This window comes from Balaenoptera musculus, chromosome 16, assembly GCF_009873245.2.
Source record: "Balaenoptera musculus isolate JJ_BM4_2016_0621 chromosome 16, mBalMus1.pri.v3, whole genome shotgun sequence".
Taxonomy (NCBI): Eukaryota; Metazoa; Chordata; class Mammalia; order Artiodactyla; family Balaenopteridae; genus Balaenoptera; species Balaenoptera musculus.
Window position 1 is genome coordinate 620,463 of NC_045800.1, and position 12,032 is coordinate 632,494.

A 12,032-nucleotide genomic window follows, 5' to 3' on the forward strand; every position below is an offset into this window, starting at 1 on the left:
AAAATAGTGCAGTTACTAATCAATTAGTATTCTCACCTCTGAGTGTGTAATTACCAGAATCAGTTTCATATTTATAGTATTAATGTAAAGGAATATATATTAATAAGGAATTTCATGTAGATCCCTAAAACAGACCCACAGAGATTAATTACCTTTCTGCTTTGTTTAGCACTTTTATTTAACATAATCATCATCACTGCTGGGTTTTTATGTGAACTTAAAAGTCACTTTTTCTGCCAGTTCTGGCCATGACACACAATGGATCTCATACTCTTGTGCTATTTAAAAAACTGTAAAACTTGACAAAATACATGAAACAACTGCTTCCAGACATTGGCCAACAGATGGCCCAAGGCCGCACTTCTTGCAAGAAGAGGCCGTCAGAAGTGAGCCCCACCTGCACCCTCGCGCTCTGCCTGGGGCCGCGGGGCGCTGCCCAAACTGCAGCACCGGGAGCTGGAGCCCAGACAGAAGAAATGCGCGCGGGAGACAGAGACCAAACCCCGGGGCTGCTGGGGCCGCTGGACTCCGCAGGATGCGAGACGAGTGAGGAGGTTCCTGGGCAGAGAAGGGCAGATCCCGCAGGCCGGCAGGAAGCGGGTGACAGAGGTGCCGGAGGCCCCGTGCTGGCCCAGGAGGGTCAGGGAGCCCTCGCCGAACCGCCGGGGCGTTCAGGAAGACCATGCCCTAGGGGCTAGGCTATAAGGGCCACGCGAGACTCGCCCTAAGACGCCTAATCCAAATCTCAGTAGGATAAGGATGAGCCACAGGTGAATTCACTGCCTGCCAGAATGAAACCCCACCTTCCTTTAAAGGAAGGCAACATAATCCACACTCTCAGCAAGACAGCCCTCCACCCCCGCCCCCCGCCCAGTGCCCAGCATAACAGCAACCATCACCAGGCATGTGGAAAAACAAGAAACTGTGGCCCATACCAGGAGAAAAAGCAGTCAGCCGACTCAGACATGACACAGATGTTGGAATTAGCAGACGATGGATTTAAAACAGTTATTATAAATACAAGAAAGGAAAGAGAGGATTTTAATGGGCAAATTACAGGTGGTGAATTCCAACAAAGAAATGGAAACTCTAATTAAAGAACTAAGTGGAAATTCTAGAAATGACAAGTACAATCTCTGACATGGAAATATCACTGGGAGAGCTTGACATTTGAACGCTGGAGAAGTGATCAGTAACTCTGAACGCAGGTCAGCACACTATGGAAACTGAAGCACAGGGAGAAAGGCCTGAAAAACAGAGGAGCAGTGCCTTGGTGACCAGTGGGCTAGTGCCCATGGGCCAGCACAAGTGCAGGTGTGGTCTCAGAAGGACAGAGGCCAGAGGGCAAGATGGGAATACATATATTCGAAAATGTAATAGCTGAAATTGTTTCAAATTGAATTAAAAATATCAACCCAGAGATCCAAGATTTTCAATGAACTCCAAGCAGGATATACACGAGGGAAACCACACCTATTTTTATTGTAGTCAAATCGCTGGAGGCCAAGGTGACAAGAAAACCCTGGAAGGAAGGTGGAAGGGGAAAAGGATGCATTACACACAGGGAAACAGGGATGAGAGGCGAGTTCTCAACAGGAACAATGTAAACCATCTTAAGTGGTAAAAAAGAAAAAACCCTGTCGATCTAGAATTCTATATACACCAAAAATAGCCTTTGAAAAATGAAGGCGAAATCAAGCCATTTTAGATTAATTAAAACTAAGAGAATCCACTCCCAGAAGACCCACAGAACAAGAAATGCTAAGGGAAGTTCTTCAGCCTGAAGGAAGATGGTACCAGCTGGAAACTCAGTTCAGGAAGTAGTGAAGAACGCCCCAAGTGGTGACTGTGTGGCTGAACGTAAAAGGTTTTTCCCCCTTCGGTTCTTAAATTCTGTAAAAGACATATGCCTGTTTCAAACAAAAATACATTGTATTGTGGGATTATTAACAAATGTGGAAGTACAATGTATGACAGTGATAACACAAAGGATGGGAATGGGAGAGATAGGGGTATATCGAGAGTTCTTACACCGTCTGTGAAGTGATATAATATTAATTCACCGTAGACTGTGATTAGTTAGGAATGTATGTTGCAGTCTCTAGAGCAAGTACTACAAAAACAATAAAAGAATTATACCTAGACATCCAATGGGGAAGATAAAATTGAATACTAAAAATATTCAATTAATCCAAAAGAGGGGAGGAAAGAAAGAACGAACATATGGGACAGAAGGAAAGCGAATAGCAAAATAGAAGATTTAACCCAACCACATCAACAGATCTATTAAATGTAAATGGGCCAACACTCCAGTTAAAGTGCAGAGTTTATCCCACTGGACACAAAAAGCAAGACCCAACTCGAAACCATTTTCAAGAGACACTCTTCAAATACAAAGACACAGGTGAAAAGTAAAAGGAGGGGGAAAGATGGCGTCTGCAGCACTGGTTGCAAGAACGCTGTGGGGCTGTAGTAAAGCTCCCAGGATGTGGGATCAGAGATAGACATTTCACAATGATAAAAGGGTTCAATCAGCAAGAACACATAAAAATCTTAAATGTGCATACACTTAACAGCAGAGCTTCAAAATTCAAGAAGCAAAAAGTTAGATACAGCCACCATTATAGCTGTAGATTTCAACATTCCTCTCTCAGTGGCTGATAGAACAAAGTAAGCCGTAAGCATGTAGATGGTCACCATCAGCAGATCACCCAGTGGTCATTGACAGACTCTCCCCAAGGACCATGTCCTAAAGATCCAGGTCTCCAGGACAGCAACGCCAGGGCCCAGGCGGGGCCCGGCTGTCCTCCCCCTCCCGCTGGGTTGGCATGCCCATCCTGGGGGACGGGGCCAGCCTCCGATTCACCCCCAGCGCATGAGCTTGACCGTGCCCTGCAGATCCTTGCAGGCCGAGGGACAGCCTCTTTCTCCCATAGACTCCTGACGGGCAGGGTGGCGGAGCAACTGGCTCCCGCAGGCAGGTACCTGGCTTTGGGGCCTCCCGGGCCATGGCGGGGGGGGGGTCTACCCAGGAACCAGTGCTTTTCTCCTAGAGTAAGCCTGGTGCCCCCTGAGCTGAGTTGCGGGGACGTGTGTGCGGTTGTTATGTGCACAAGCCGCGGTTTGGCTGAGAGAAGAGAGCTCACAGCGCCCTTGACGTTGCCGAGTCTAAATTGTACGTTCTGAGCTCTCAGCGCAGAGCCTCGGCCCCCTGAACAAGACGTGCTCTGGGGCACGGGGAACGGGGCCCCATTGCTCCCACAGGGCCCGGCCTCGCTTGGGGTGGGCGCCTTGTTCTGTTACTGCTGCTGCCGCACAAGACACCCTACGTATTAGTCATTCAAACATCAGCTTATGATTCTGTCTCATGGTTCTGGGGGTTGACTGGACTCAGCCAGTTAGTTCTGGTTTGGGGACTTTCATGACGTCACTCTGGACTCCCCAGGGCTCTCTCCAGGGGGCGGGGTGGGGGGTCCCCAGGGCTCTCCCCTCTCGGCAGCACCTCCCTCCCCTGGGAGGCTCCGGTGAGCCGAGGCGCTTGTCTGTCTCCAGGGTGGAGGCTGAGCTGGTGGCGGAGGTGCTGAGCGCCGCAGCCTGCATCCAGGGCAGGAGCATCGTGGACGACCTCAAGGGCCGGAAGCAGCTGCGCCTGACGGCCGCCGAGGCCTTCACAGAGAGTGCGAGGTGGGCTGCGGCCCCCGGAGGCCGGGGTCATGGTGCGCGGCGCGCGGCGCGTCTGGGGTGCGTGTTGCGGGCGGGGATGATGGCGCCTGCGGCCCATGGTGCTCGCTGGGGGCTGTCCCCGAGGCCGGCCCCTCCCCCAGTGGCCCTGTGACCAGGGTCATCGCCTGCCCCGTGCGGTGACACCCACCTCATCCCCGGGGGTTCCCGGCAGCCCTGAGCGTCTGAGCCGGGACGGGCCCGAGGAACGGGGAGCCGAGGCCGTGAGCGGGTCACGGCAGGGCTGCCTGAGCGGAGCCCGTCCTGGTGCTGCAGAGCCGTCTTGGAGCCCCACCCCTCCCCTCGGCACCTACATCTGTCCAGGTCAGACCTTCCCTTCCAGGTTTGGGGGCCTCGCGGGGAGCAGCGCCCTGGTCATGCTGGCCGCCCGACACTTCTGGAACACCTGGCTCCCGCTGCTGCCCTCTGCCGTCAGCAGGAAGAAGTGCAAGAGTGCCACTCGGAGGGTCATCAACATCATCAACGAGACGGAGGCCAGAAAGCAGGTGCGCTCCGGGCCGCCTCTCACGTCCTCCCTCCAGAAAGGCGGGCGAGGTTCCCGAGGAAAGACGGGCCCCATGGGACCACTCAAGCGATGAACACGACGGCTGCATGGGGGGCAGGGGACAGTGACACCCGTGAGATCCCAGCGGGACAGGCGGGGCGGCTCCTGGCTGCGCTCAGGGCTCAGCTCTGTCCTCCCCCATCCCCGAGGGAACCCTAACTCAGACCTGGAAAGCTCCGGTAGGAAAGGGGAGAGGAGGGAGGGTGGGCGCACAGACCCACTCAGGGCCCAGGGAGGTTTCGCCTGACAGTGGACAGGCATCTGGTGGGCCTCAGGGAGTGAGGCCCCCTTCCCCCTCCGCCGTCGCCCAGGAGTGCAGTAGGTCGTGGCCTGGGGACCTCCCTTGATCTGAGAGAGAAAGCGTCAGTCTGTCACCTTTGAGTATCACGCTAGCTGTGAGTTTTTCATAACTTTATTGTGTTGGGGAATTTTCCCACCACTCCTAGTTTTCTGAGAGATTTTGCGATGAAACGTTTTTGGATTTTGTCAAATGCCTTTTCTCCATCAATTGAGATGATCGTGTGGTTTTCTCCTTTATCCTATTAAGGTGATGTGTTACACTGATCGATCGCCTTATGTTGAACCACCCTTGTGTTCCTGGGATAAATCTCACTTGGTCATGGTGAATAATATTTTTACTGTGTTGTTGGATTTGATTTGCAATTCAGCAACTTACTTTGTTGAGAATTTTTGCATCTATATTCATAAAGGGTATTCATCTATAATTTTCTTTTCTTGTGACGTCTTTATCTGGACCCCCTATCAACGTAATGCTAGTCTCATAGAATGAGTTAGGAAATGTTCCTTCCTCTTCAATTTTTTGAAGAATTGAGAAGGATAAGTGTTATTCTTTTTTTTTAATGTTTGGTAGAATTCACCTGGGAAGCCATCTGGTCCAGGAATTTTCTTAACTGGAAGGGTTCTGATTACTGATTCAGTCTTTACTGTTAGAAGTTTGTTGACATTTTTTATTTCTTCTTGAGTCAGCTTAGGCAACTTGAGTGTTTCAAGGGGTTTTTCCATTGCTCGTAGGTTATCTAATTTGTTGGAAGACAGTTGCTAATAGGATCCTATTATAGTTCTTTCTATCATTGTAGGGTTGATAGTACTGTTTCCCCTTTCGTTTCTGATTTTAGTTATTTGTGTCTTCTTTCATCTTTTCTTTGCCAGTCTAGCTAAAGGTTTGTCTATTTTGTTGATCTTTGCAATGAATCTATTTTTGGTTTCATTGATTTTTTTCCTATTATTTTTCTATGCTCTAATCCTTAACATTCCCTTCCTTCTGCCAACTTTGGATTTAGTTTGTTCTTTTTCAAGTTCCTTAAGGTGTAAACTTAGGTTGTTGGTTTGAGATCTTTCTTCTTTTTCAATGTCAGCATTTGCAGCTATAAACTTCCCTCTGAACCCTGCTTTTGCCATGTCCCATAAGTTTTCCTAATGTGCTTTTGATCCTATTGCCTCAAAGCTATAAAACTGACTTGTCTGCTTCGTGTCATTAAAAACCATAGACTGTGTTACAGGGCTAGTCTGTGCATGTGTGTGTGTGTTTTAAGGTAGTGAACCTTGAACTGGAGTGCCTTCTCTTACAGGGGAAATGTGATTCCACTTTTTGTGACTTAGTATTTCAGAAATTTAGCTGCAGTTTCCGTAATTCAATGCTGAACCAAATGAAAAACAAACTGGTGAAAGAAGAAACTGCAACTTTCAAACGTCTGTATTGTTGATTTGGTTTTGCTTTAGGAAAAAGGAGAGACGCTGCTTCTGCACCAGTGGCCCACAGCCGACTTCCAAAGTGGAGGGACAACGGAAGGGTGTTTTCTCTCAGGTTTGTAGATGCAGGACAGACAGAGCCCCAGGCATGAGGCCGGGCAGGGCCTGGTGCTGTTAGATCCCGAGCTTTGTGTAGAACAGGTGACGTCGTGGCAGTGACCACGGGAAATGCCTGCTCAGCACTGAACTCGGGCAGGCACGGTGAGGGTGAGGGCTCCTCGTGAGCAATCAGGGACCCCCACTGTAAGCATGAGGAAACCCCCCAAGCCTAGATGGCCCCCCAGTTCAGGACCACCCCGCGCCCTCCCAGGCAGCCTTGAAATCTAGCCTCTGGGTTTTTCTGACAGGTAAATCACACTTTTCCATTTCCATAAAAATGTGGAGATACACTTCTGCGAAAAAAAGTAGTGACCTTAATAAAATGAAAACATATTGTATAATTTATTTCTAAAATAAAAAATGGTTATCTGCTAAAAAATAATCATCCCTGTTAGTGTAAGGGCCACGGTGTGTACTGGGAAGCGTGCATGTGTGGATTAGAGCCGTGGCCCCTCCCTCGGGTGCCTCAGAGTCTACGAGAGAGAGAAACTCGATTTAAAATAGCGAACAAAGATGTGACCATGTGTAATTAAATACTGAGTTGCACTCTAGACCCCCGCAGGTAAGATCGTTTGCTGGTGCCAGAGGGAGATGCAGACGGCCGCCCAGACCCGCAGGCCTGCGAGGCCCGGTGAGGAGCCGGCTGCCTGGGGTCCCGGCGCCGCCCGGAGCATGTGGAGCCCGTGAAGCCCGTGACGCTTTGCTCCACGTGCTGAAACATACTCAGATAGCTAAAGGGGTTAGCAGCTTGAGCAAGTCAAATCGTAGGAGAAAATGAGAAAGTAGAATTGAGCAAAGCAATGTTTTGAGGAAAGATTACTGCCTAAAGTTTAGAGTGATCAAAGAGGCACACTTTCAAAATACATGAAAATTTAAATAATGAGAAATGCAGAAAATTAAAAAGTAAACACTGGGAAAGTACTGGCATCAAATTCGGCAGCTAAATGATCCATTTCTGTAATGCATGAGCAGTCGCATTAGTCAGGTTACGAGATGCCACACTGCAGTAACAAATGACCCCGAAGGCTCAGCAGCTGAACTCGCACGGGCAGTCTCTCCCTCCTCGTCCGAGACACCGTCTGGAATTTCTGGCAAGTGGGGTTGCCACGTCCAGGGGCATGTGCCCCTGCTGCCAACCAGGGGGTGCAGAGCCCTCACCACCCCGGCGTGTGGTTCCGAGTTGGCCCGGCCGAGATGAGAGGAGGAAAGCACGCTACGGAAGCCACGTGGTTCCCAAGTGTCAGACGTTGACCGGTGTATCTGGTCACGTGCCTAAATCCACCTGCTCCTGGGCACCTGTGTCCCGTGCCAGCGCTGGCGGTGGGGGGCCGCGGTGAGCCCTCAGGCCCCGGGTGGCGTGAGCTGGTGCCGCCCTCTTAGCAGCCGGACAGCCTGCCGGCAGGATCCAGGGGCGTGGCCGCCCCTTTGCTCTAACGATTCAGAGGCGGGAGAGGGCTACCCGGTCAACGGGGTAAAACAGGACAAGCTGAGTGTCTGCTACCAGGGGCAGGGGCTCCGCTCTGATGGACGGTGGGGCTGAGGCGGCCCCCTCGAGCGGCCTGGGCGAGGGTGGTGGGGAGAGGCTTCTTCTTTCCTGACGCTCCCATTGTTTATTTTTAAAATTACGGAAGAGTAACGGGAGTTTCCGAAAGAGAAAGGGCTTGGAGGACTGCGGGGCCCGAGAAAGCCTGGCGGGGTGGGGCCGAGGGGCAGCCGGGGGCACCTGGTGCAGGTGAGGCAGGTGGGGGAGGGAGGACAGCAGCGCAGGTGTCGCCCAGGAGGAGCCCCTGAGCCTTCAGTCCCAAAAGGACTGATGTGTTTCCCACGATCAGGAGTCATTCCCGCTGCTCGAGGCCCGGCCCTGGAAGGGCAGCTCTGCGTGTGTCTAAGGGACGCAGATGACGAGGTTACGTGGCTGGATCTCCACGCGGTCCCACCTGCTGTCCGGCTCTGCGGCAGGAGGCCCGGGGCGTCCCAGACAGGCAGCCGTGTCCCGAGTGCTCCCTGGGGGACCCCCGGTCCTGTGGGCCTCAGGGTGGACCTCGAGCTGCCAGCACCCCCATTCCCAGACCCCCCAACCGGCGCCCCCGCGTTCCCAGGCCCCTCCTGAGCCCCCTCTCCCACGGCAGGGGCCGAGGATGACCTGACGCTGAGGGCCGCGCTCTACGGCCTGCTCTTCCACAGCCACGCCGACCAGGACGACTGGGAGGGCTGCCTCAAGGTGCTGGATGAGGCCCTGCAGGTGCTGCCGCGGACGGCACACCGCCTGTGAGCGCCTGAGGCCCCCCGGGGCGCCTCCCCTCCCCGTGCCGCCCCCCCCCCGGGGTGCCTCCCCCTGCAGTCCCCTCCCCCCCGTGCCTCCCCCCCCCGGGGTGCCTCCCTCCTCAGCCCCCCACCCTCCCCTTTCCCCTGGTGACTTTACTTCCCTACCAAGAAGTCAACACAAGAAGGGAGGGGATTTAAGCCCAACACACACAAATGATAAATGAAAAACACAAAACACAGCACAACACAAGACCCGCAAGATACTCAGGTTTCATTTTGTGTTCTCTTTGTAAGTAGGAACATGCACAAATACTTTAGTTTGTGTGCATTCTATATAGTTACGATTTTTACCATTCAAGCATTAATTTCTCTCTTTTACTTTTCTTCAGCTTGATTTTCAAACATATGGTCATCGTGAAGGCCAAACTCGGCCAGAACTTTATGATGGAAATTCAGAAATTCAAAGACCAGAGTGAGGAGTATCTGGCACACATGTGGCAGCGCCTGGCCCTCAACTCCAACAGTGTCCCCGGGGAGCTGACCTGCTACCACCACGCCATCCAGGCCCTGCAGGTCTGGCTCTGACTGACCGTGTGTCTGCGGATGAAGCCCCCGGGGGTGGGACGGCGGGGGGGCGGTGCGGAGTGAAGCCCTGCCCCTCGGGAGGCCCGGAAGGAAGAGGGGGGCAGCGGGACACGAGCCGGGGCGGCAGACGGACCCTGTCCTCCCACGTGAGGGACGTGGGCCTCGTGAGGCTGTGTGGGGAGGGCAGGGGGTGGGCCGCGGGGCTCTGCAGCCTCTGGGGTTTCAGGGTCTTGGGGACAGCCCCCCCCTCCGAGAAGCTAAGACACATGTTCCTCTCGACGCGCTTGGAGCTTTGGGGGAGGGCGGGCACCTTGATGTGATGCAGAGCTTGTGGGACTTGCCTCGGGGCGAAGAAGGCCCCTTGACGGTGGGACTGAAGCCGCCCCAAAGATGTGCCCTGCGGCAGGCACCTGACGGGCTTTTCTGTTGAGCAGAATGTCTCCCCTCGTGGAGCAGATCCCACCGAGGTTTCCGAGAGCTCCGGGGTTGGGGTGTCACCCGGGAAGGGGTCCAAACACAGGCTCCATCGCTGGCCCTGTGGTCATCACCCAGCGGTCAAGCAGAGGCCTGGGTCCACTACAAGTGGCCGTGGGCGCCCCTGCATCTCGCGCCTGGAGCCCAGGCCAGGGTTCCTGGGGCCAGGCAGCTGTGCCGGGGGAGCAGGCGGTGCCGTGGACGGGGCGGCTGCTGGCCGAGCCGTGCTGCCGGAACACTCTGCCCAGACTCCGTGGAAAGGCTCTCTGCCCCTTCCTTCCTTCGTTTCTTTTATCTTAGGGGTACAAGGTGCTTTATAGTAAATTCACAGGGTTATGCAGCCACCATCACAATCAATTTTAGAACATTTCACCAGCCCCCCAAAACCCAGGTCCGTGGGCACTATGTCCCTCCCCCCACCCCCGCCAGCCCCAGTGAGCCAGCGTTACACGGATGGAACCAGACGAGGTGGGTCCTCTGCGTCCGGCTGCCCTCCCTGGACGTCACGTCCGAGCTCCATCTGTTGAAGCGCATGTCAGGGCTTCACTGCTGGTGGTTGAATAATCTTCCATCGTGTGGATGGATGTTGTGCCGATGGGCCTCTGTGTTGCTTCCGCTTATGAGCTCTTGTGACGGGGCTGCTGGAGACATCCGTGTGCAAGTGTTTGCACGAACACGTTACCGCTATTCTCTTGGGCACATACCTGGGAGTGAACTACCAGGTCATGTGATGGCTCTGTTTAGCTATTTGAATCGTGGTTTGACTTGCGTTTCCCTAGTAACTAACGCAGTAACTAGTAGCATTTTTTTCATGTGCTAATTGGCCATTTGTGCATCTTCTTTGGAGAAATGTCTATTCAAATCCTTTGCCCTTTTTAAAAAACAATTTGGTTTCTTGTCTGTTTATTGCTGAGTTGTAGGAATTCTTTATGTATTTTGGATACAAGTCCCTTATCAGATATATGATTTGTACATATTTTCTCTCATTCTGTGGGTTGTCTTTTCAACTACTTTCTCGTATTCTTGATGATGTCATTTGTAGCACAAAAGTGTATAATCTTGATGAAGTCCAACTTACCTATTTCTTTTCTTCTGCTGCTGCTTATGCTTATGGCATCGTAGCTGAGAAACCAAAGTGTAATCCAAGGTCACGAAGATTTCTACGTTTTCTTCCAAGAGTTTCATAGTTTTAGCTCTTACATTTAAGTCTTTGATCCATCTTGAGTTCAGCCTTGTGTTTGGTGTGAGGTACGGGTCCTGCTCCTTTCCGCAGCCTGTGGCTGCCTGGTTTTCCCAGCACCGTTGTTGAAACGATGACCATTCTCTCTTCCACCTACCTTGTCCCCGTCATCTCTCTTGCACAGCTCTTGTCAAAGCCACCCGTGACCACATGGTCACAGTCATTCTGAGGCCGCATCTGACCCCTCCTCTGCACTGATGGTCATCTGTCACCTGGCTTCCAGGCCCCCACCTCTCAGGGCCGCTCCTAATGAGGGGGGAGGACCCCACTCAGGGCTGGGATGCCCCGTCCACGCCCCTCCCTCCCTGGTGACGTCAAGCAGTGTCCTGGGGAGAGTCCCCCCTGACCTTGCGTGTCCCACCGCCACCTGCCCCTTCCCTCACCTCCTGCACCTCCGGCCGCACACCTTCCTCCTCCTGGCGTGTGAGGCGTGAGGTGTGGGGCGTGGGGCCTGGGGCCCGGCAAGTGGAAGGCAGGCCGGCTCCGCTCTCGGGGGGGCGGGGGGGGCAGCGTCCTCCCTTCGTGCGGTGATGACTGACGAGCGATACGGGCTCTGACTCGGGACGGTGCAGCATCTTCCCTGCCCTCCGAGCCCTGGGAGCCACAGAACCGTCCACACCTCCGAGTGCCGGAGGAGACCCGGGGCTGACGGTGGAGCGCCGGCAGAGAGCCCCTCAGGCCGGCGTGCCCCGGAGGCGGGAGGGACACGCGGGGCCTGCGAGGGGCCCGGCGGGCAGGCGGCGGGGCGTCCACGGGGAGCAGAGGCCGGGACACTCGCCTGGCTTTGGTCTTGCCGCCCGCTGCACGTGGGAGGTCTTGCTGAGCCTGGTGGTCTCGTGACGGTAGAGACGGGTGAGAAGGAGCCCCTGTGTTTCTAGAAGGTGGAGGCACACAACACCTGCGCTGTGGTTCTCGGGCTGCTGAGTGGCAGGTGTGTGTCTTTACCATCCTTTTCTGTTTAACCCCAAAGAAGCCAGAGAGTGAGTGGCAGAAGGTCGACTACATCATGGAATTCAGCGAGTGGCTGTACCACAAACAGTTTCCTCTTGAAGACGTGATCTTCCACCTGAAGTGGGCGATCGACATCCTGCTGAGGATGCAGCCCGACAGGGGCTCCCCTGAGCCGGCAGGTGCGGGGGCCGCAGGCACGGGGGCCACAGGTGAGGGGCGCAGTGGCTGGGGGAGGGGCCGCCCGCCGCGAGGGGCTCCTGGGCTCCGCTGTCCCTGCGACGCCCCCACCAGGCCAGTGCCCTGTGGACTTGGCGAGGTCAGGGCCCCGCCTCCCCGGGTGCTGGCCCTCCCCCTCCATCAGAG

The 12,032-nt window shown here is 54.2% G+C and overlaps 1 protein-coding gene across 3 annotated transcripts in view; it reads left to right on the plus strand.

Annotated features, from left to right (window-relative positions):
- The window catches only part of CFAP46 (cilia and flagella associated protein 46), an 85,293-nt gene that overhangs the window by 33,701 nt on the left and 39,560 nt on the right, over positions 1-12,032 (plus strand). For all 3 annotated transcript variants that reach the window (XM_036829325.1, XM_036829326.1, XM_036829327.1), the window contains 6 exons: positions 3,553-3,684; positions 4,064-4,226; positions 6,026-6,110; positions 8,284-8,422; positions 8,809-8,992; positions 11,689-11,848. In XM_036829325.1, coding sequence (XP_036685220.1) covers positions 3,553-3,684; positions 4,064-4,226; positions 6,026-6,110; positions 8,284-8,422; positions 8,809-8,992; positions 11,689-11,848 — 863 coding nt within the window. The remainder of the gene's footprint in view (positions 1-3,552; positions 3,685-4,063; positions 4,227-6,025; positions 6,111-8,283; positions 8,423-8,808; positions 8,993-11,688; positions 11,849-12,032) is intronic.